Genomic DNA, 25,266 nt, shown 5'->3' on the forward strand with positions numbered 1-25,266 from the left:
CTCTCTTAAAGAGCGTAAACAAACTAAAAAAACAAATATAATTTTATTTTTACAAGTATTTTGCTATAAAATATATTTTCTTGTTTTTCTTATTATTTTAACTTTTTCTCCTTATTATTTTTTTTCTTTTTCTTTCTTCCATCTTCTTCAAAAATTCATTGTCATCTCCATTGTAGCTTCTCACTTTCAATGTCACTTTTTACCATAACTCCACCTCCCTTTTTTACTACTATTAGTTTAACTCTCTTCAATTTTAAAATTATATCCAAATATTTATTACATTTCGAACAATTTGATAAACTCATTAGTTTTCCAGATGATAAGTAGGTATTATTTAGTTTTTTTAATCCAAATTTCAATTAAACTTTTTCAATTTTCGGGGAATTCCGATTCTTTCAAAATCATCATTTCTAGTTTTGAAGTTATATGAAAATGAGATAAATTAATTGATGATACCTTCAAAATTTTGATTTTTAGTTTTGTTATCAATAACACAAATTCTAGAAAATAGTATAATTTTGGAAAGAAAAGAATTTGACCAAAGAAGAAGAAGAAGAAAGAAAGAAAATGGAGGGGCTCAACTTGAACGTTGGGGTGGGGTGATGTGAGGGTGGGAGGTGAAGAAGAAGGAAGAAAGAAAGAAAATGGAGGGAGGGGTAACTTGAAAGTAGGGGCGGAAGATGAAGTAGAATTCAAAATGACATTAAAATTAAAGTAATAAAATTAAAATAAGTCAAAAAGTAAGAGAGAGAAATAAAGAAAAATTTAAAATGAAAAAAAATTATATTTCAAATTAAATTAACACGTGTCACACAATGATTAGTATGTGATAACACTTGCCATTTAAAATCTGGAATTGATCGAAAAATGATGTAATAATATATTATCGAAATTGTTTAGGGAGGTAATAGGACGCCTGTATATTTAAGGTGTCTTTTTGAAAATTCGAGACAACTTCAGGTGTCACTTTATTTACTTTAGTCACAAATAATTACTAATATTTTCTATGAAAGAATTAACACATAATTTATTCTTGATAAAAATTTGAGCCCCCCTCAAATTGGGGGCCTAAGATATATGCTTTATTATTATAAGCATTGAGCCGGCACTATGTTGTACAGTGGAGGGGCTAATGAATATACACACAATATAAATGTGTTGTAAAATGAGTGTTGAACATATTGATAATACAACAAAAAAGACTTTTAGCGGCAATAAATATGTGTTTTATAAAGAGTGTTAAAATTTTTACCAGCATTAGTTAATTGTCATTAGATTCAATGTCGCTATAGGCTTCAGAAACATTTATAAAAAATATTAAATGTCACTAAAAATCCATATTAGCTATTGTCATTAATTAATTGCCGTTAAATATCGTTTTTGGTATATTAACACTTATTTCTAATTGGACAAAATGATAAGATATTCTTATCTTGATCAGTATAGTTTTTTACGCACAATGTAAATATCTTGTCATGAGTGGTGTACATATTGACACTTGTTTCTAATATAAGACAATTATAATATATTCTTATCTAGATCAATACGTGTAGTTTTTTTAATGAAAGTTTTAGCATGTGTAAAAATCGTACCAATCAATAAATCGAATAAATATCCAAGTTTGATATGGTAGTAGGTACCAATATGAGAGTAATTTTGTCACGCCCCGAGCTACCCCCGAGACGCGGACACGGGACCTAGGACCACAAGTGATCCCAAGCTAACCCTGTTGGCATGATCATGAGCATACTAAAGATAATAAACTGATGCGGAAGCTAAATCATAAATAAATCTGAAAAGATGGGGAATACCCATATACTATAGCTGAATATATCAAATCTGAGAGTTTAATACAAAAGAAATATCAACTCAAAACACTAAGCTGAATCTAACTATGTCTGAAATAAGCCTCTAAACTGACTAGAAATGTTGGGACATGCCCCAACTAGGTCTAGCAAAACTGAAACTAAAGACTAAAAGCAGTAAGGATAAACATGTCACTAGTCCTCGAAGAATGAGGACTCACCACTGATGCTGCTGAACTGAAGATCGGGAACCGATCTAAGCGTGATCTGGATGCTGAGAACCTGAACCTACATCACGAGAAGATGTAGCGCATGTATGCGTCAGTACTTGAAAGGTACTGAGCATGCAGGATAGAGTAAAGCTGAAATAACATATAACTGAACAAAGCAATAAAGCAATGAAATAATCTAAACATGATATAGATACTGAATGCTGAGCTAACTGAATGCAATGACCAATTTATAACATGCTGAGACTAAATACTGAATATACCGATAAATGGTCAATGCAATAGAATCTGACTGAATTGTGGGAGCTACTAATAACTGACATAAAACCACATGAGCTAAATGTGGAGTCCGATGTATACGCCCCATCGAGAGGACCCAATATACCCTGCCAGAGGTATAGAAGTATGTTGGCGTGATCACTAAACTGATGTTGCCCACAGAGGGGACTTACACCTACGTGGCTCGTAGTTCTAAGACTATATGGGTACGCTGAAACCCTAGTCCAACTCGGTATTATGCTACTCCCAATGAATTAAGTGGTTAACTAGTTATGACTGAATTTCTGTAAATACTGAATAGCTCGAAACTGAACATGCAAACTGAGAATGCAACAATTAATCTGATAATGATGCATTCATAAACTGAGGCATGTAAAACTGAATACTGAAATATCTGACCTAGCATATGTAATTCAAGAACTAAAGAAATACATAGCTAGGGTTCTAAAATTCATGCGATAAACTGAGCAATAACATGATAATCTGATTTGGAACATTACAATAACTAATTCATGATGATCTGTTGAAATTCTAGAAACCCTAGGTTTGTTCATAATCATGGAATCAAGAATCTGACTGAATTCTAGGGACCTAATGGGCGAAAGGAACCCACTAGTGAAATCCCACATATCTGGTGACGAATTCCACGGAGAAATCTTTCGATTTCGGGGCTGGAACTGAAGAAACCTCGCTGCGTTCTTGAACTAGGGTTCTTGACCTTTTTCTCCTTCTTGATTCTAATTTTCTAAGTTTTGATTAATGATTTTGACTAAGGTAAGTTCTAATTATGTTTCTAGGCTTAAACTGATTAAAACCTCATGATTTAGGGTCTAAACGATGTATCTTAGGGGTTAAATGAAATAGGAAAAGACCAAAGGACCCCTGAATTAGCTGCTGTCGGAGTGACTGACGGACGGGACTGACAGTCCGTCAATCAATCGACGGTCCGTCGATTGGGTCCGTAGGTCGAGTATGCCCGACAGGGCTTCACTAAAACGGGCATAAAGTTTTACTCGGAGGTCGGAATTTAGCAAACTCGGTGGCGTTGGAAAGATAATTTAATTATCTATCTAACCATTGGTCATGGGACACATAATTCGTTTTTTGCTAAAAGTTATGACCATGTGAAGTTGACTCATCAATATTTTTCATCTAACTAGTTGCTAACCTCGTCTACGGTCATACCTACGGACCGTGGATCGAATGACTGTCCGTGCTGGTTGACCGTAGTTTGTGTCAGAGGCTGGTAAGGGAAATATCGATCCACGGACACAGACCACAGACCGTGGTCTGATTTACAGACCGTGGTCTGATTTACGGACCGTGGGTCTGTCCGTGAGTCGGGACTTAGCCAAATTTTCTGACTGAGTTCTGGGGAAGTTTTCTGTCACGAACCACGGACCTGCAGGACGGACCGTGAGTCCATCTACGGTCCGTGAATGGTGTTCGTGAGTGCCATCTGTAACACCAGAAATATGAAATCTCTATTTTCGGATACGGCGTGTTACATATTCATTATATTACGTGATTTTTTTGGCTTGGATATTGTCGTAAAATCCATGGTCCACATAATATATATCTTGTAACATGAGTTGTACAATACACCCTCAGTTCATTATTTGTTTATTATATTAAAAATAATTATTCAGTTTAAAAAATTAAGAGATGATTTACCATTTGTATCTATATCTAATATATTTTTTAAAACATTAAATTTAATATATTCTAAGCGTAATATATCAATATTATTCCTTTTATTTATTGTTATCTAAGTTATGTACCAAATCAATAGTACACAATTATTATTGGACATATGAAGTATTTTTATCTTGGATATTATTGTGAAATAGATATTCATGTTGTTGGGTATATAGCAAAAGTTAATGGGAAATGGAGGGAAGATGAAAAGAGAGGAACTTGAAAAGTTCTCTTATGCTTTAGTAAAAAGACATTTCTCCCTCATTGGTGGTGGAAAGAAAACTAGAAGTGTTTAAATAGAGAAACACTTGTATTAGTTGTTAAAAGGATTGGAAAGAGGGACCCCCCTCGTGCCGTCGTCGGCTTCGACTTTGGAAAATGATCGAGAGATTATTTTTTGGACAAAGTTTGTTTTAATTATTTATTTAATTAATTAAATTGCCAAACATTTTAATTATTTAATTAATTAAGCCGAAACGACTCGACCCGACTCAGATCTGCGCGACCCATTTTATTTAAAACTCTTTCCCGTTTTATTTGAATTTTTCGTTGTTGGAGATGACTGTTCTAAAAGGTTGCAACTTTCAGGATCATCCATGACCGTTTGAAAGGTTGCAAACTTTCATGAATGGTCATGTGGATTCTGAAATGTTGCAACCTTTCAAAACCAGTTCCTCTTGGCTATAAATACCTTTGATTCCTCAGATTTTTACTTACGAAATTTCTGACTTCTTCTTCTTCTTCTGCACAAATTTTAATCGTTCTATCCTAGGAAGATATATTCCAATTCAAACCTCGGATACTAGAGGGGAATAATTTCCTTAAGGGGACATTGTGCATTCAATGGGCTCGATTTTCTTTCCATTCTATTTCATACAAATTCTGGTACGTTTTACAGATTTTAGTTTTTTTTTTTTTGTTAATTAATTTTTGTTCCTGACTAGATGATTTAAACTTTGAAAATTTACTATTTCTGTAAAGTTTTGTTATCACTAGTATTATTTAGAATATAGATTGCATAACACATGTAATATATTCTTTGTTGTACAAAGGATGGGCTAGCTAATGAATATTCACACAATATAAATGTGTCGTAAAATGAGTGTTGTACATATTGACACACTACGATAAAAATGACTTTTAGCGGCTATAAATAGGTACATTAACAAAGAGAGTTAAATAAGCCTCATTTGTTTTCATTAAGATTAGGACGTCTGAATTTGAATGCGCATCTGAATAATTAAGATGTTGTCTTTAAATCTAAACAGTAAACACTGAATAATTAGTTAACATCTGAATATGCATAATTTATTAATTTCAAATTAGTGGATATAATAAAAAAGAAAAAATAATACAATCTCAACTTTAAACTCAAACCTCCAACACTTGCATATCCCTACTAGTGTTGCTCTTGTAGATCCCCCAACAAATTCAAACTTTCAAATATCCACTAAAATTCTTCTTAAGCTTCGATCTCAAATTTAAAAAAAGAACAAGAATAATTAGATTCAAAACTTAATTTATTTATTTCTTTGATTTTCGAATTGATCTCACGCCCTACTCACATTATAAAACCTACCATTTTTGCCATTGCAATTCAATGAGAACTACCATTGTCAAGGTTTTCTAATTTTGCTCATTGTTGTTAATTTTAACAACGGAAATTAATATACCAAATTGAAAAAAAGTGGTTGTGGTAATTTTGATTTTAAAATATAAAAAAATATTTATGGATTAATTACTTGAGTGAATCCCTTTTAAAAATAATTACTTATTTTAAATATACTCTTTAATTATTACCATTTATAGCAATATATAACAATACTATAATTTTATTAGATTTTTCTCTCTCTCGCCTCTTTCTCTTTTTTCTCTCTCAGCTTTTTAATTTTTATCTCTCATTCTCGCTCTTTCTCTTTTTTTTTTTATGTTGTTCTTTCTCCCGTGTATTCATTTTGTTGCTGCTTTTCTCTTGCTTTCTTTTGATTGGTTTTTTTTTCTAGCTTTTTCTCTCTTTCAGTTGTTTTTTTTTCCCTTTCCTTCTCTCTCTACTTTCTTTCATAGAGTAATCAATGATTCGTAGAATAAATAAAATTTTATCAATAATTAATTAATTAGACAAATAATCTAATTGTAACAAATAAAGAGATATAATAAATTGCAAAATGAATTAAACTTGAATTAAAAATGTATTACACACATATTAAAGTTGAATAAGAAGAGAATTAAACATGAATGCAAAATGTAGCAAACGAAAGATCATTCTATGATATGTAAACTGAATGAATTTGTATCAATAATGAATTGAACAAGTAATTCGATCGTAACAAATCAATCAATAAATTGCAAAATGAATTAAAATTGTATTTAAATGTGTATTGCACAAATATTAAATTTGTATTGGAAGAGAGAATTAATCATGAATAAAAATGTAACTAATAAAAAATCAGATAATGATCTATAGAATAAATTAAACTTGTATCAATAATGAACTAAACAAGTAATCCAATAGTAACAAATAAATCAAAAAATTGCAAAATAAATTAAATTGCTTTAAAATTGTATTACACCACATTAAAATTGAATTAGAAGAGAGAATTAAGAATGAGTGAAAAACATAATTAACGAAAGACAAGACAACGATCTATAAACTAAATTAAATTCATATTATTCATGAATAAAATTTATATTATATGTATCTTATAAATTATTTTTGCTTTTATCACTAAGAAAATGAGTGATGGTTGCAATATGTATTAAAAATGTATTGTGCATTTCTTATAAATATATTATTAGTGTGTTACCTAAATTATTGTAAGTATCCGTAAGAAAGGAGTGAAGTGTGCAATACGTATTATAAATGTATTATTAATGAATAAAACATGTATTATATGTGTCTTATAAATTACTTTTGGTTTGTATCACTAAGAACGTGAGTGATGTTTGCAATATGTATTAAAAATGTATTGTGCATGTATTATAAATGTATTATAAGTGTGCTACCTAAATTATTTTAGCTGCTATCATTAAAAAGGGAGTGAAGTTTGCAATATGTATTATAAATGTAGGATGTATTGTTCATGGTTTTAATACAATTATGAAACATATCTAATACAACTTTAATACAAACGTGATATAGTTCCGTAAACTTCATCCTTTTCGAGCTTCAAGCTAATATTTTTCCTAAAATCAATTCTAAATTTAACTAAACCCTTTTAAAATTGAGATATAAACTCCAAACGATATTTTCAATTATTTGTAGGAACAACCTATCCAAACTAATCACAAATGAAAGAACAATCAATGATTTGTAAACTGAATAAAACTTGTATCAATAATTAATTAGACAAGTAATCTAATCGTAACAAATGAAGAGACATAGTAAACTGCCAAATGAATTAAACTTGAATTAAAAATGTATTACACACATATTAAAGTTGAATTAGAAGCGAATTAAACATGAATGCAAAATGTAGCAAACGAAAGAGCATTATGTGATTTGTAAACTGAATAAAACTTGTATCAATAATGAATTAAACAAGTAATTCAATCATAACAAAACAACCAATAAATTGCAAAATGAATTAACTTGTACTAAAAGTGCATTACACAAATATTTAAGTTGAATTAGAAGAGAGAATTAAGCATGGATAAAAAAAATGTAACTAATAACACCAGGCAATGATCTATAAAGTGAATTAAACTTATATCAATAATGAATTAAACAAGTAATCTAATAGTAACAAATAATAAACTACAACTTGAATTAAATTTGCGTTAAAAGTGTATTACACAATATTAAAGTTGAATTAGAAGAGAAAATTAACAATAAATGAAAAACATAACTAACGAAAGACAAGACAATATTCTATAGTTTGAATTAAACTTTTATTATTCATGAATAAAATATGTGTTATATGTGTCTTATACATTATTTTGATTTGTATCTCAAGAACATGAGTGATGTTTGCAATATGTATTGTGCCGATGTTATAAATGTATTACAAGTGTGTTACTTAAATTATTTTGGTTGATATCACTAAAAAAAGAGTGAAGTTTGTAATATGTATTATAAATGTATTGTTCATGATTTTAATACAATTTTAATACAATTATGAAACATATCTAATACAACTTTAATACAATTGCGATACAGTTCCATAAACTTCACCTTTTTCGAGTTTCAATCTAATATTTCTCCTAAATCAATTATAAACTTAACCAAACCCTCTTAAAATTGAGATATAAATTCCAAACGACATTTTCAGTTATTTGTAGGATCAACCTATCCAAACTAATCACAAATTCGTAAAATTCAAACAATGAATTCAAAATTTGAAGCTTTATAATGACCATCAATAGTGAGCTCTTGCTGCTGTAATTTTAGTGATTTGAATTTTCTGCTTAAAAACATGATTTTGTACAATTTTTTGGTCTTTCTGTTCCTCTTTTCATCGTGCTTTTTGGGTAAAAATAGTGAAATATAGGCAAAAGCTGATTTGAGGATAGTTATTTAAATGAAAATTTTAAAGAAGAAGAAGAAGAAGAATTAAAAAAGAAAAGAAAAAAGAAAGGAGGATGATAAATATTGACAGAGAAAGAGACGAAGAAGCAAAAGAATAAAAAGATGAAGAGGAGGAAGAGGAAAAAGGGCGAAAAGAAAGAGGCGAACCGCGTACAATTTTCTTAATTATTTAGAAAAATTATGTTACCATAAATGGTAAATATTTTTATAATGTAGCATATTTATGTGATTTACCCAATATTTATTGTGTCTTTTTTTTTTTTTAGTTAACTTTTGGACTCCAGGTCCATTTATTAATAATAGAGATAACCCAAATCAATTAGGGATTACAACGAAAAGCCCAGGCCAAAAAAACCTGGCTATTTGATAAAAGAACAAAACAAATCCCTAAAATGTTCCTAATCTATCCCTCAGCTCTTTCTCTCTATCACTGATCCTATCTTGCTGTTCAGCTTAGTTGATAGTAGAGATGACCAGGATGCTCCCAGGCCTCTTATTCTCAACTCCTCAGCTGTGTACAATTCCAATGTTGCCGATCTGGTTCCACAATCTTCACTTTTTGTCGGTGTCCATTTTTGTCTGCTAACATAGCCAAGGCTAGTTGGTATTCTTACGACTATTTTGCTTTCAAACTGGCCACAAATTGCTTTGTACACGTAATAGTTGTGAAATTTTGTGGCTTTTCTGTGTTTATTCTCCATTCTTGGCATTGCGCGTTAATATCTTCCTTGTCTTTATTCTGATGGTAGGCACTCCGCTTTTATCCATGTTTAATATCTTCCTTCCCATGCTTGTTAATTGACTGAAACTGTGAAATAGTTGTATGCCTTCTTGGTTTATAGCTGTGTTAGCTATGTAATCAGCTAGTTGATTTGCCTCTCGAAAAATGTGTTGAATTTGAACGTTTAGCTGCTCCATTAATTCAACAATCTTCTCTGCTATCTCCCAAAGTTTTAAACTTAATGAATCTGTTTCCAACTTAATATTAGATATGTTATGATTTTGGCAATACTTCAGTGCTTTCCAAATTGCCATAGCTTCTGCATCAATGTTTGTAAGTATTCCAATAGTATGTGCTTCTGCATAAATTAAGTCACCCCTATAGTCTCTTATGCAAAAACCGTATGAACTTAACCCCGGGTTTCCTTTACTCGCACCATCTGTATTGCATTTAACCCAGCCATCCTCAGGACAATTCCATTTTACTAGTGAATAGTAAAGCTTAGGTCTGTACCCCTTCAGCATGTCAAACATCCCTTGCCAGTGTTGTGGAATGTTTTTCATCCAAGGAAATTTCATTTTAATAAGATGATGAATATACATCTTATGATATGAAATATCCTTGTCATGTCTTCTTGAATTTCTCCTCTTCCATAGCTCCCACATAATAATAGCAAGGGTTGCTGCTAAAATATGTTGAAGCTTTGTATTCTCTTTTAATTCCCACCATTTGATTATCATTTGATGTAGTTGAAGTCCTTCAATATCAAAACCTGCGCATGAAGCAAACTGCCTCCATAGCTTTTGAGCTATGGGGGCTGTTAGAAAAAGATGTGTCATAGTCTCCATTTCTCCGTTTTCGCAACAATAGCAAGCTATGGGGGCTGTTAGAAAAAGATGTGTCATAGTCTCCATTTCTCCGTTTTCGCAACAATAGCAAGCTATGGGGGCTGTTAGAAAAAGATGTGTCATAGTCTCCATTTCTCCGTTTTCGCAACAATAGCATTTAGAGACTATTCGCATCCTCATCCTTTTAAGATTGTCATCAGTAGCAATTCTTTTCCTCCAAACTCTCCAGAGAAATAATGAAATCTTAAAAGGAAGCGCTCTTTTATCCACAAACGATTCATCCAGTCTATTTCTGTTCTGCGATTTCTCATAGTGTGGTATGCTGATTTTACAGTGAATGCCCCTTTTGAGTTTCCCATCCACCAGGCCTTATCAATCTCATCTGATCATTGTCCTGGTTTGATGTTTTCAATAATATGTGTGGTCATTTCTGGTGACACACATTCCATGAGCTTATTTACATTCCATTCACCCTTTGTCATAAATTGTTGCACTTCGATTTCCTCCTCGTCCGCCCTCTCTCCTTCTATGAAATAGAGAGCTCCTTGTTTCGTCCAATTATCAAACCAGAAGCTTGAGTTCCCAGATTTAATCTGCCACCATATCTCATGTTCTATATCCTCTCTGGTTGTAAGCATCTTCCTCCAAACATGCGATGCACCTGAGTTCCTGACAATAGTAGTTTAACTTGCTTTGACATGCTGTATTTTGTTTTTCCTATTTTTATCCTATAATTATTTATGGATCATCAAAACTATCCGTTCTTTATTGAAATCTGATTCTTCTATAGTTATATTTGTGAAACATCAAAATTGATTTTAGGTCAACTTAACATTTTTTTGTTACTCCATTATTATTCTCTTTCTTCCAATTCTTTAAACTCAAAGCACAAGAATTTGATATTTGGATGATCAGTTTAAACTTCACTTTATTTGCAAAAGATCAAAACCCCCAGGTTTCAGAAGTGAGAATTGAACCGAAACTGCAATTTTGTCACGTCCAAATTAAACATCTGATAACATCACTCTCAAGATACATTAGATTTCTTGTTCAATTAGCTGTGGAAACCTTTCTTTTAAATTAAACAACATGAACGCATGCACTTATGGGTGCATGACAACGCGGTAAATAAATAGAAAAACCTTATTCGTACACACCAAGTCATAAATGCATACATTACGACCTCCTAGTCGTAGCACGACCACAAGTACCCCAATTTGATCTGAAAAGTCTGAAATATAAAACTTAACACTCAAAAGGCGACTTTATTTCAAGATAGTTGATAGAAAACCTTTATTAAGATGAGTTGTTGGGACAAGCCCCCAACTAACTCTAGTTGTCTAAACAAAAGACATAAACAACTGAAACAAAACAAAGAGATTGTCCTCAAAAGACCATGATTCACCAAAATGCTATGGAGTTGGCCGTTGGAACGAGCTGGATGTTGATATTCGTTGGAACCTATATAAAACAATATAGGAGCAAGAGTATGTTGTCAATGTACTGAGTATGCGGGATCGACAAGCATCACAAAATTGAACAAGATAAATCTGAAGGACTTCAGACTGAACTGATAAACACGAACTAATGCAATGACCAAGTAAAACAACATACAACTGATAAGTACTAGACAGAAATAAATAGTAGTACTACATGGCTATGCAATATCTGAGAAAACTGGATAATTATGGCAAATAATACAATCAACTAATTATATCGTGCCAGGGTATAGAGGCTGGTCTGATCTAATAAGGATCAATTAAGCTGATAATATGCCTACTATATATGACATCAAATATGAATAAAAAGGTCATCGATCTATGTATTACATCAAAAACGTTATTCTATCTATCAATAGCTGTAGAATTGTAATATTTGTAAACAACAAACCTGATCATATATATCAATCTTCCAACTGTGCAATGATGCTTGCAAAGACCAGGTAACCTTGGGACATATCAGACAGTAGACAATATTCATTGTTTGCATGGTATGTATCCATTAAGCCTGCATGCATTTCATATTGGAATATATAAAAGTTGACTAAACTTAATTACCAACAAGCTGAAGAAGAATCAGATTGGAGTATCGTAGTAATATATTAACAAGCAAAATGAATGAATTACACAAAACAATTTTAAGCAAATGCACTTCATGAGTCAAAGTAAGAATAATTTTAAGCAATTTACCGTAGCCAGTAGATTGAACATCATAACCTATGTCCTGTCAACAAATAATGAATAAGTTAAGCTATTGCAAAATCGAAGATCAAACAAGTAGATTTGAAAGAAATTACAGACCTGCAGATCTCTTATCAATGGCAAACTACCGGTTATAGAATATGGTTCTAAATAACCAACTACCTCTTCGGTAGCTTTGGATAGTACTTTATACCCCAGAGAATTGAGATCACAAGCAACGCCAGATGAAGTTTCGTCAAAAGTTATAGTCATTCTGGTGGGGATTAAAGTGAAACATTAATTAGTAATAAATAGTAAGATGAACATAAAGAAGAAATTACTTGAGCATATATATATACCTTCCCCTTAGGTTCTCATCTGGGAGAACATATTTTGAAACAGGGCCTCGAGTATCAAGTTTTTCGATATTGGCATTCAAGTCATCAACATATTCTTGTAATTTCTTCATAACATCTGATACACTGAAAAAGAAGGATATTGCATTGTTAGAATGTCCAAGAGATTCGGTTGTTCATGTTCTGTTTTCAAAGAGAAAGTTAATCTTCTTTATAAAAGGAATTAATAATGCATACATACTTGTAAAATGGAGTCAACCTGCAAGAAAATATATAGTTGTGATTAGATACTAAGTATTATCATTTGATGAAAGATCTGATCAAGAAGAAGAAACTTACCTAACATCTCCAGAAACAGTGCACTCACCAGGAATTTGGTTGATTCCGCCCCCCGGATCTATAAGAGCAAACGATAATAAATTTAACACATAAATATAACTGAAGAATTAGTTGAAAAATTTCGACAACTTACAAAACCACTGAGTTGGTTTCATGGTGGATGGTGTCTCAAATTTATAGACTTGTTCTTTTGGATGGGGAGGGAAATCTCTATAGAAGCGGGACTGAATTTCTTTGAGTGCATCCATAGCAAGTTCCAAAGCATTGATAGCCTAACCATTTGCAATAAATGTCATACAAAGTTACAATCAGTACACTAGAGTATTAAAAGGTTTCTACAATATATATATATATATATATATATATATATGTAATGATAATTTTCAAATTAAACATGAGTGTATCGATGACTAGCTGAGTTATGTCCCTTTATTTAAAACATCAGGTGTGTTTGGTATGAAAGGAAAACATTTTTCGGAAAATGTTTTTCAATTTTCTCATGTTTGGTTGGGTTAAATGTTTTGGAAAATGTTTTCCAAATCAACTCATTTTCTTCAAATTTAAGGAAAATAACTTTCCTTCAAAATTTAAGGAAAACATTTTTCAAAACTCTCTTCCAACTTCCAATTAAAAAAAAAATTGTTGAAAAAATCAATTTATTTGATCCCTACCCTCAAACCAGCCCCCAAAAAAAAAAAAAATTTAAAGTTTGTTTTTAAATTCAATATTTTTACCCCACTCTCACCCCTACCACCACCCCTCCCAAAAAATATTAAAAGTTGTTTTTAAAAGATATTTCTAATTTCATTTTTTTTTTTTTTACACCCCCACCTCCTACCCTCGCCCCTCCCCCAGCCCCATATCCCACCCTCTTCAAAAGGAAAAAAATTTAAGTTTGTTTTTAAAAAACATTATTTCATTTTTTCACCCTTACCCTCGACCTCCCTACCCTAGCCCCCACTCACCCCCTACCAGCCCCCCCCCCACCCTCCAAAAAAAATTAAGTTTTTTTTAAAAAATATTTTCGACTTCAAAATTTCATTTTTTCCACCCCTACCCTAGACCCACCCACCCACCCCCCACACACCCCAAAAAAAAATTTAAGTTTGTTTTTAAAAAATATTTTTAACTTCAAAATTTCAAATTTTCACCCCTACCCTCGACCCCCCCAGCCCCCACCCCCAAAAAAAATTAAGTTTGTTTTTAAAAAACATTATTTCATTTTTTCACCCTTACCCTCGACCTCCCTACCCTAGCCCCCACCCACCCCCTACCAGCCCCCTGCCCCACCCCCCAAAAAAAAATTTAAGTTTTTTTTTAAAAAATATTTTCGACTTCAAAATTTCATTTTTTCCACCCCTACCCTAGACCCACCCACCCACCCCCTACCAGCCCCCCCCCCCCACACCCCAAAAAAAATTTTAAGTTTGTTTTTAAAAAATATTTTTAACTTCAAAATTTCAATTTTTCACCTCTACCCTCGACCCCCCCACCCCCACCCACCTCCTACCAGCCCCCACCCTCAAAAAAAATTAAGTTTGTTTTTAAAAAATATTTTCAATTTCAGCAATTATTTTCTACTCTAGTAAAAATAAAAGAAATTTTTCAAAAACATTTTTCATTCATAAATCAAACACTAAAAATCTTTTTCGGAAAATATTTTCTACTCACCAACCAAACATGAGAAAATAAGTCAAAAATCAACTTGTTTTCCAAGAAAACATTTTCTAGGAAAACATTTTCCTTCATACCAAACACACCCATCGTCTTGATGATTTTTATCTTAGTTAGACATATTGAGCCTAAATAAATTCTCTCTTCTTTTGCTAGTAGACATACTAGGTAAACGTTTGGATTGACTTGGCTTTCGACTTATACATAAATCAATCATGATGATAAGATATTTCTATGAAAGTAATTATATCAGTATATGAAAAGAAAAAGAGTACCTTGTTGGGCAGACCACTGTGGAAACCCTTTCCGATTACCTCAAGTTTCCACGGTATAGTTCCACCAGTACCAATGCATGGTTGTTTATCCGCTGCGTCAATCCAGAATCTATATAGACGTATATATAAACACTTTAAATAAATTCACTATATATGTGTGTGTGTATCTGCAATGAAATTTTATAGTTACTTACAAAGGTCCTTGCTTTAAATTATCAAACCATCCATCCCTATATAATGCATCCACACCAATTCCGGGGATAGATGAGTTCTCTTCACTCGCTATGAAAATAGCAATCACTGTCGATTTCAACTTTGGCTTTGTCTCTCCCAACCTCTTCATAAGCTCAGTAACAAGAGCCACATGACCTAAACAGTCAGTAGTTCCACGTCCTTGAAGTTTATCACCATCGATGCTCAATGAAAACGGATCAAATTCCTGAATACCAATATATATAGTTAATGTATTTTCTCTAACCATTATATCACTATTGGACCATTACCGATGACAAAAACATTGGGTGGGTTACATTATGAATCATTTTGTACATTACAAGAATTAAGAAAGACACATCATTTATACCATATCTGTGAAAATACGTAGTAGATTAGTTGAATGTGAATTTGATTAATACTAACTCCATATAGTAGTGTCTTGTCCATATTTATGATAATGTTTTTAAATTTTATTTTGATTCAAAAAAATATACTTTTGAATAAAGTGAGTCCATAATAAAATGAGTTAGCCTGACCTGACCCACCAAATTTCAAAGCTCGAATGAGTTAGTCCAAATGGAGTGGGCTAGCCCATATTGAGAGTTCTACGACTTACCCACCCCTAATTTTATAAAAAAAAAATCAAACAGAAAAAGTTCAATTTTTTCACACCCCCCCACCCTACCCACACAACTTCCACCCACTACCCAATTTCTTTTTTTAAAAAGATAAAAAAAATTAATTTTTTTTCATACACCCCTACCCTCACCCCACCCCCACTCTACTCTCCACTTGACCCCTACCCCCAACCCCCACAATTTTATTTTATTTTTAAAAAGTTCACCCCCCCCCCCCACACCCCACACCCCCAATTTTTTTAAAAGAAAAATAAAAAAATTCAACACGAATATTTAAAAAAAAATTCACCCCCTATCCCCACTCGGAAACCCCCTCCCCCCCCCCCCCCCCCCACATTCCCACCCACCCAAAAATAAAATCAAAAATCAAAAAATTTAAAGAAAAAGTTAAATTTTTTTTCACACCTCCACTTCCACCCTACCTCCACGGACCCGGACCCCCATCCAACCCCTCCTACATAATTTTTTAAAGGAAAAAAATCTAAAATATATTCGAACTTTGATCGAAATTGTTGTTACGATACCAAACTTTGAAAAAGACCTTTTATCCCTCTGCACTATTTAATAGTGTATTTTAAAGATATATATGTGCCCACGTGGACATCAAAAATATTGCATCATTATAAATAGTATTGTGTCCACATGGGCACATATATACCTTTAAAATACACTATTAAATAATGCAAGGGGTAAAAGGTCCTCCATAAAATTTGGTATCGTAACAGCAATTTCGGCCAAAATTGAAGTATTTTTTAGACTCTTTTCCCTTTTTTAAAAGAATGTTTTTTTACCCCAACCACCTAATTTTATATATATATATTTAGTGCAATTAAGGATTTTTTATTATGAGTGGGTAACCCATGAATTTTCATATTTTTCTCATTTTGTCCATGTTTGTATAAGCACTAAAAATAGATTAGCTTATATTTACGTATTTAGGAAATATGAGTGATCAATTTAAATAAATATGATTAAAACAACTCTATTCTTTTTATATGGGAAATTACCACCCCTATTTCTAAATGATGGACGTGGAAGATAGTAAGTACGTAATAAAATAGTAAAGGTACGGAACGAAATGCCAAAGATATTTTGAAAAATAATGTAATAGACATAAAGAGATGTAGCAAAATTATAAGTAATTTACATACCCATTCATCAGGATTGGCAGTAACAACATCCAGATGCATTCCAACAAAAGACACCACTTTTTTTGGGTCAGTACCAGGATACTCCACAATAAGATTACCCCTATTAGGAGTATAAACAATATGATTGATGACCAGTGGTCCGCCATTGTTGGTGCTATATGGATTAAGGATGTCAAGAACATGGTTCACATTCCTGTCTTCCTCCGGGATAAGGTCCGGTGGGTTGTTCTGTACATATTTCGACTCGCCGATCAGTTTCTTCAAAAGAGTTACGAATGAATCCTCATTTAGATCCCCCAAAATCTGCTTTACATCAGCCATGCTAATAATATGGGAATGCAAATGCTAAGCTCACACCTTTCTTTTGATATGGTAGTAGGTACCAATATGGGAGTTGTTCATATTATATAACATAGTAATATTTTTAGCTTTTTCGATATTGTGATAAAATAATCCATGTCCACATAATACATTTTGTGTAAAACGTGGTATATCTTAATTATTTATTTACTATATTAAAAATAGTTGATAAAATGATCCCAATCATTTATTGCTTTTTACTCTCTTTGTCAATTCAATAGTGGACAAGTATTGTTAGACAGCGGAGAGGGAGTATTTTTGTCCAGTTTGAAAAAACAACAGATAATTTGCCATTTTGTGTCTATTTTACTCTTGTTATTAAATACTATTCGATCTAAAATATATTTCTCAAAGAATTATATTTAAAAGGTAATATAATAATGTTATTCTATTATTTATTATTTCTAAAGGTTTATGTCAAGTTAATAATGAACAATTATTATTGAATTGAGGGAGTATATTTTTAGCTTGGATATTATTGTAAATGTCATGTCCACACAATATATTTTGAATATGTTTTGTGTTGTACAATGGTGAGGCTATAATGAATATACACACCATATAAATGTGTTGTAATATGAGTGTTGTATATATTCAAACGTATGCATAATTTTAAAAAAATTATCTAGATCAGTGTAATATTTTGATGAAAGGGTATTGGTTGATAAAACGTTAACTTTTTAATGATTTCATAGTAAAAAGAATATGAGGTTATCGATTTAGTATTGATTTTTTAATATTAAATTATTGGGTGAATTGATAACTCAAATGTTGTAATTTATTACTTTATCCCAATATAAATTTTAAATATTAATCACAGTATCTTACGTTAGTCTTTGTGGCCTTTAGCCTTCAATTCATACTTCACAGTGACTTTGAATTCACAGCTTCATATTATATAAAACTTCAAAATCTAAAGTAAAATCTTTATTCCTTTGTTAATTATTTTTTTGTTGTTGCACTTATATAGTTCTTTTTATGTTAGTTGTTGATGTTTCTAACGATTGAACTTATCCCTGTTTTCTATTTATTATCTTATTACTTTCTCCGTTCATTTTTACTTGTCACTAGTTAATTTGACACATCCATTAAAAAAATAATTATTATTATATATATTTTACTAAACTATCCCTATTATTAAATGATGTTAAGTATTAAATTTTAGAAAAGATTTTGGAGAAAAATATTAATACAAAGGATAAATCATGAAAAAAAAAATTACTGAAAAACTGAAAGTATTCATCTTCCAAAGACAATTTATTTTAGCATATAAAATAAAAAGACAAGAGAATATTTGACCAACAATAATGTATTCTTTCAACTTGCTTCTATTTCTACTAGGATAGGATCTGCAGATTTCTTTAAGAAGAGAAAGAAAGACAATTTCACAATCCTTCTGAATTAGGCAATTTCAAGGATGGTTAATTAATTGCAGTTAAAAATCATTTTCAACGTAGTGTAGTATGGATATTGCTTGAGTTTCTGAGTTGAGAAAGTTTTTGCATATAGAATTGTAGATCATCAATTGTGTTGTCACAAGAATGAGGAGATGCACATGGAGCGTAGATAAATTAATAGAAGTAATGTGACATCTCTTTTAAGTTAAATAAATTAGCATTGATATTTATCTTTTCTTTTACTAAATTTTTAGTCTTTTTATTTTATTTTTCACCTAAAAATATTGATTATAATTAAATAAACACCCAATATTAATATCTTCTCTTGAATTTATTTTATTAATTTATTTATGATTAAAATTAATCACTATGTGCGACATTGTAGAACAACAAAGAGGAAAAAGTTTTGAAGAATGCTTATTTTTAAAAATCCATGGATAGATGGCTTTATATCAATTTCTTTCATTAATTACTTATTATTATAATTTACTTCTATGGATGTTATAAACTAGGCTTAGAAGAGGTGCTGTGAATTTAAAATTAAGAATGATATTTGTCCTCTTTTTTCAATTTTTTTATATTCCTAATAGAAAACCTAAAAATAATTATTAATGGTAGTAGGTACCAATATGACAATTGTTCATATTATATTAAATCATATTTTTGGCATTTTCGATACTGTTGTAACATCCATGTCCACATAATATATGTAGTGTAAAACGTGTTATACATTATACAATACTTCCTCAATTTATTTTTATTTGTTCACTATATTAAAAATAGTTATTCAATAATATTTATTCAATTTAAAAAATTAAGAGATAATTTATTCTTTTATAATTATTTTACCGTTACTATTAAATATTAATCAATGCCTAATATATATCACATCAAATTTAATATATTCAAAGAGCAATATATTTATTGTAATAGGGGTTGGTATTCCTTACTTATAGCTTAATTTAGTATAGTTAACCTTTTTCTTTCACCTTTTTAATATTCTTATTAATAGAAAAACTAAAAATTATATGGCAGTAGGTACCACGGTACCAATATGAGAATTGTTCATATTATATTAGAGAAAACACATAAAGTCACCACTGAAGTTGTATCGAATTTTCAAAAAGACATATTAACTTTGTGGGTGTCCTATTTACCAATTGAACAATTTAAGAGTTATAAATATCTCACTTTTCACCCAACCTCAATTGCAAGAAAAAAAGTGCAATCACACACCAATTGTTGTTTGCCACATATTAAATTCTTTTTATTTTTAATTTTTAGTTTCATTTGCATTTTCATTTTCATTTTTTCTATGTTTATTAACTTTATTTTCATTTTTTCCCTCTTTCTTCTTCAACCTTCATTACTCAAATCCTTTGTTCTTTGTTGTAAATCCTCCAAAAGTAGCAATCATTGTCGCCTTCAACGTAGCCTCCATGATGTTTCCCTGTTACAACACTATTTTCGCCACTAAAACATCACTAAAAAAAATCAATTCAACTCTCTGTTGGGTTATGAAGGGTGTGATTAGGGCGTCATGCGGAACCTTACAATTTGCAAATCATATAATTGATAAATCAGATAACAAAAACTTATACTAAAAATCAAAATATTATTATATTAAAACTAATATAAAGAAAAACATTGAAACTTTAGAGAGAATAAATCTCCCCATAAACAAGACTCTTAAACGACTACATTGTGGATGTCTTGTTGTTGTGTTAGAAGAAACAAACATATATTTATAGAGTCCTAAAACCTTGAAGAAACAAACATATATTTATAGAGTCCTAAAACCTTTCCTACTAGAAAAGAACTAGTTACTCCAAAACTTTTTCCTAAAAGGAAAGAATAAACCAAATATGAAAGATTATTATATTTTCTTTTCAGAAAAAGTAAAAACATTTATGGTAATGTTTTGTCTTTTCTTTAAAGAAAATTAAATCTTAAATTATGGTAAGAAAATCAGGGCAAAATCCTAACAAATCTCCCCTTTTGGCTAGATTTTCTTGACAAAGTTTGATCTGTCTTCTTCATTGCATGATAATCTTCGTTCTTCACATAGTCTTCATAACTGCTGCTTGTCATGGTTAAAAATTGATATGGGTTAAAACTTGGAGCCCTGTGTTAAAAGTGATGAACAGGGTTGAAAGTGGAGCTCATGCGTTAAAAGTAATATGCATGAATTGAAAGTGGAGCTCATTCGTTAAAAGTAAGATGCATGAGTTAAAAGTGGAGCTCATGCGTTAAAAGTAAAGATACATAAGTTAAAAGTGAAGCTCGAGCATTAAAGTTTGCAGGGGTTGAAAGTTGGAGCCCATGCTATAAAATAAGCATGAGTTGAAAAATAATTTTGTTTTAAAGGATGGATCAGCAGGATATTATTGAAAATATATTTGAAAATTTTCTCCATATGTAGTAGCACAAAAATCTTCATTATCATCACGTTGATTACAAATTGATTTGAAACCATCTTGAGCCTATCTTCAACCTCATTGAATCATAGGACCGTCGGACCATGGGATCGTTGGACCATGTGCTCTGATACCAGTTGTTGGGTTATGAAGGGTGTGATTAGGGCGTCATGCGGAACCTTACAATTTGCAAATCATATAGTTGATAAATCAGATAACAAAAACTTATACTAAAAATCAAAATATTATTATATCAAAACTAATATAAAGAAAACATTGAAACTTTAGAAAAAATAAATCCCCCCATAATCAAGACTCATAAACGACTACAGTGTGGATGTTATTGTTGTTGTGTTAGAAGAAACAAACTTATATTTATAGAGTCCTAAAACCTTTCCTACTAGAAAAGAACTAGTTACTCCAAAACATTTTCCTAAAAGAAAAGAATAAACCAAATATGAAAGAATATTATATTTTCTTTTCAAGAAAAGTAAAAACATTTATGGTAATGTTTTGTCTTTTCTTTAAAGAAAAATAAATTTTAAATTATGGTAAGAAAATCAGGGCAAAATCCTAACACTCTCAAGTTACTAAAGCAAGGTAATAGAGTTCTATATTCAGACAAAAAATAAGAATAAAAATGGAGTTTACATTTATTTTTTTGTTTTTTTTTTTTAAAAAAAAAAAGAGGATAAAAGAAGAAAAAGAAACAAAGAAAAGCAAGAGACAAGAAAAAAAGTGATAAAATGGATGAAGTAAATGGATCATCTAAGTTGAAGAAGACGAAGAAAAGGTAATTGGGTTTTTGAATTTGGGGGAAGAAGATAATGGAAAAGAATGACTTCGTCAAAGAGAGAGCACCAACGTTGAGCTTGCTTTGGAAAAAAAGTTCAAATCGATTTTAGGGCTACCAACGGCTCTTTTCTCTTTAAATTTGGGGAAGATAATGTAAATTAATCAAATAACTAATAATAAAGAAATAAAACAACATGTCGTGGCACTTTATAGCTGGTTAATGGCAATGAAAACACTGCCTCACGCGCCTCATGACCCAGATGAGGAAATGGGTCATTTCCATTTACAAAGATATTAAATAGTTCTATGGGGTGATAGGACACTTTCAAAGTTAAGGTGTCTTTATGCAAATACGGGACAACTTTAGTGGTGATTTTATGTCTTTTCTCTATTATATTACATCATATTTTTTGCTTTTTCGATATTGTTGTCAAATCCTATCTTCACATGATATATTTTGTGTAAAACGTGTTGTACAATATTCCTAGCGTTCATATTTATTTGTTCACTATATTAAAAGTAATTATTTAATAATATTTGTCCAATTTAGAAGATCAAAAGATATTTTATCCTTTTGTATTTATTTTACTCTTATTATTAAATACTATTCATTATCTAATATATTTCTCAAAGCATTAAATTTAACATATTTAAAAGGTAATTTAATAAGTAACCCTATTATTTATTGTTTCTTAAAGTATGTATCAAATTTATAGTGAACAACTGCTATTGAAATTGGGAGAGTAGATTTTTAGCTTGGATATTATTGTAAAAATGTCATGTCCACACAATTATATTTTAAATATATTTTATGTTATACAATGTTGGGGCTATAATGAATATACACAATATAAATGTGTTGTAACACATATACTTAATAAGATATTTTTATGGAAAAATTACCTAACACCACACATTTTTTTATCATATATTTTTATTTTTCCTATCGTTTCAAAAAATATCAAAAATCTCCTCTTTTGCTTGCATCATCGGCCTTTTTCGGATAAATCAATTTGAAAGTTGCTTCCTTTTTTCACGTCACAAATCTCTTCACAGTTACCTCCATTGATCCATTTTTGAATTTCATTTTTTCTTTCCAACTAATGCTTTCAAGTTATTCAAAAGGTAGATCTCTTTCCATCACTTCAATTTTTGATATTAGTTTTTTCATCTTAAAAAATTGTTGATACGTATGGATGAAGGTCGATCTGTCGGTATTGGGCTTACCCAATTAGTCTGAGAAGGATACATCTTTGACTTCTAAAACGACTATGGAAAATACACTCAGAAAAGGGGAAAAGGTTCAGATGGTGGTGGCTCTGGTAAGGGCTTTGGATCGAGATCCATAGGTGACGCCATTTGTTGACACTGAAAAAAAGATACGGGAGTTGATACAGAGCAAAGGAGGATTTATTCGTCAGTTTTTTTTTTGCTTTCTGCAGATCAGATTGTTGACTTTTTTTCTGACTTTTTGGTTGTTCATCTTTTCTGATATATATGGGTGGTTCAAATTTTTGATGTATTTAGTTGATTTTGTTTCTTAAACTAATGTATAATGCCTACGTTTCAACATTATGATACATTACAATTTTATCATGCATAATGTATCGTGTTCAAATACTAGTTTTGATACATAACCTTTATTAGTATTGATACTTGATACAAAAATTTGTACCAAATGTATCATTTATCATGTATCAGATTTTTCATCTACAATTTTTTGATACATATGAATTTTGCTCCCTCTTTTAGTATTGGGCTTATCCAATTTGATTGAGGATGAAATTTTTATCAAAATAGATCGAAACAACCCATTAAACATGAAGAATTTAAGAGCGTAGAAGTCGAAGAAGGATGCATGCTCAAGTTCTAAATCTACTGTCGAAAAACGCCTAAAAAAGAAGGGAGAAGTTGAATCTTCCATTGCACGGCCATCACTATCAAAGATACATATTTTCAATGTATCATTAGTCTTTGTTAGTGTTATCACTGATCTGATACAGCACTGCTACAATAGTCTTTGTTTTATGCAATGTATCATGTTCCATATTTGTTGCAGATCCAACAATAGGTATATTTTACATATCAGTGGAAATTACTATCAGATACATACACCCAAACTTATTCATCTACTATACATCTGTACACATTACCCAATAAATACACTTTGATACATAAACTCTAATGTTCAATAGCTAAAACATTGTGTATCAAATTAATTGATATGTATATGATACCTAATACATGTCAAATTCAATAGTTCTTACTTTAAGTTTTGACGTTTTGATATGTTCTTACTGGATACACTTTCAATTTCAAGATTTTAAAACTGTAACTGAATATAATTCAACTATTCACAAAGTAAGATTCATACTAAATTATCTAAAGATACTATCACTTATAATGACTTACTTGAGAAATTTTTTTCTACTTCTCACGCTTGGATATACATTGTTATAAATCGAACTAAGAATCTTTTTTATTTTCACTAAGGGTGTGTTTGGTATGGAGGAAAATATTTTTTAATATTTTTATGTTGGATTAGTCAGAAAAAAATTCTCTAGGAAAACAAGCTTCTTAAAAATGAGTAAAATAACTTCCTCAATGGAAGTAGGAAAACAAGTTATGTTACAAGTTTATTATCTCCTCCCTATCCACCCAATCTCTACCCCTTGACCATCCCACCGCCACCACCCTCGAACCCCTACTCAACTGTCTCATTCCGACTTCATAGTATTTTGCTAGTAAAATATAAATATTTTTGAAATAATATTTTTCTTATTTACTTACCAAACACTAGAAAATAAGTAAGAAACTCACTTGTTTTTTGACAAATCATTTTACTTCATACCAAACACCCATGTTTAATTAAATATATATTTTGTTTTACAAAGTGTTTAGATTTAGTTATTAATTTATATCCCAAGCGTGCTAGATTTGTTAGCCAATTGAACTTGTATCCGATCTAAGGCTAGATGGTGCCTTATAGTGTAACACTTAATTAGGAATATCCAGTTGAAGTGACTTCTTTTGTTTTCCCTGAGCAAAAGGTAAATAGGAGAAAACTATTAGAAAGCTCAAATTAATTAATTTAAACATATGAAAAATGTTATGAATGATATTGGGCTTGGACCAAATGAGAGTGATGGGCAAGAAAATTACATATGGGTTAATGAGTTTAGCTTTCAGAATGTGTGAAAAGGTTACAACATAGCATAGTGCTAGATACTAGAGGTATGTCAATATTGTTGTAAAAAAGTAAAATCTGTCAAGCTTCTAAAAGAAAGTGAAGCAAACATAGCTACTATATCTACTCAACATATTTGACATTTGACACATTGCAATTGAGATATTTGTGCATT

At 31.0% G+C, this 25,266-nt stretch overlaps 1 protein-coding gene across 1 annotated transcript in view; it reads right to left on the reverse strand.

Annotated features, from left to right (window-relative positions):
• Positions 1 to 17,257, reverse strand: part of LOC125826958 (acetylornithine deacetylase-like) — a 291,462-nt gene extending 274,205 nt beyond the window's left edge. The window contains exons 1-10 of the mRNA XM_049506312.1: positions 16,936 to 17,257; positions 15,125 to 15,369; positions 14,931 to 15,039; positions 13,115 to 13,253; positions 12,982 to 13,039; positions 12,884 to 12,901; positions 12,646 to 12,768; positions 12,407 to 12,560; positions 12,296 to 12,329; positions 12,007 to 12,113 (exon numbers count right to left, since the gene is read on the reverse strand). Of these exons, the coding sequence (XP_049362269.1) occupies positions 12,010 to 12,113; positions 12,296 to 12,329; positions 12,407 to 12,560; positions 12,646 to 12,768; positions 12,884 to 12,901; positions 12,982 to 13,039; positions 13,115 to 13,253; positions 14,931 to 15,039; positions 15,125 to 15,369; positions 16,936 to 17,256 (1,305 nt within the window). The 5' untranslated portion in view covers position 17,257 and the 3' untranslated portion in view covers positions 12,007 to 12,009. The remainder of the gene's footprint in view (positions 1 to 12,006; positions 12,114 to 12,295; positions 12,330 to 12,406; positions 12,561 to 12,645; positions 12,769 to 12,883; positions 12,902 to 12,981; positions 13,040 to 13,114; positions 13,254 to 14,930; positions 15,040 to 15,124; positions 15,370 to 16,935) is intronic.
• Between the last annotated feature and the right edge of the window lie 8,009 nt (positions 17,258 to 25,266).

This window comes from Solanum verrucosum, unplaced genomic scaffold (assembly GCF_900185275.1).
Source record: "Solanum verrucosum unplaced genomic scaffold, falcon-dt-bn FXZP01000060.1, whole genome shotgun sequence".
NCBI classification, from domain to species: domain Eukaryota; kingdom Viridiplantae; phylum Streptophyta; class Magnoliopsida; order Solanales; family Solanaceae; genus Solanum; species Solanum verrucosum.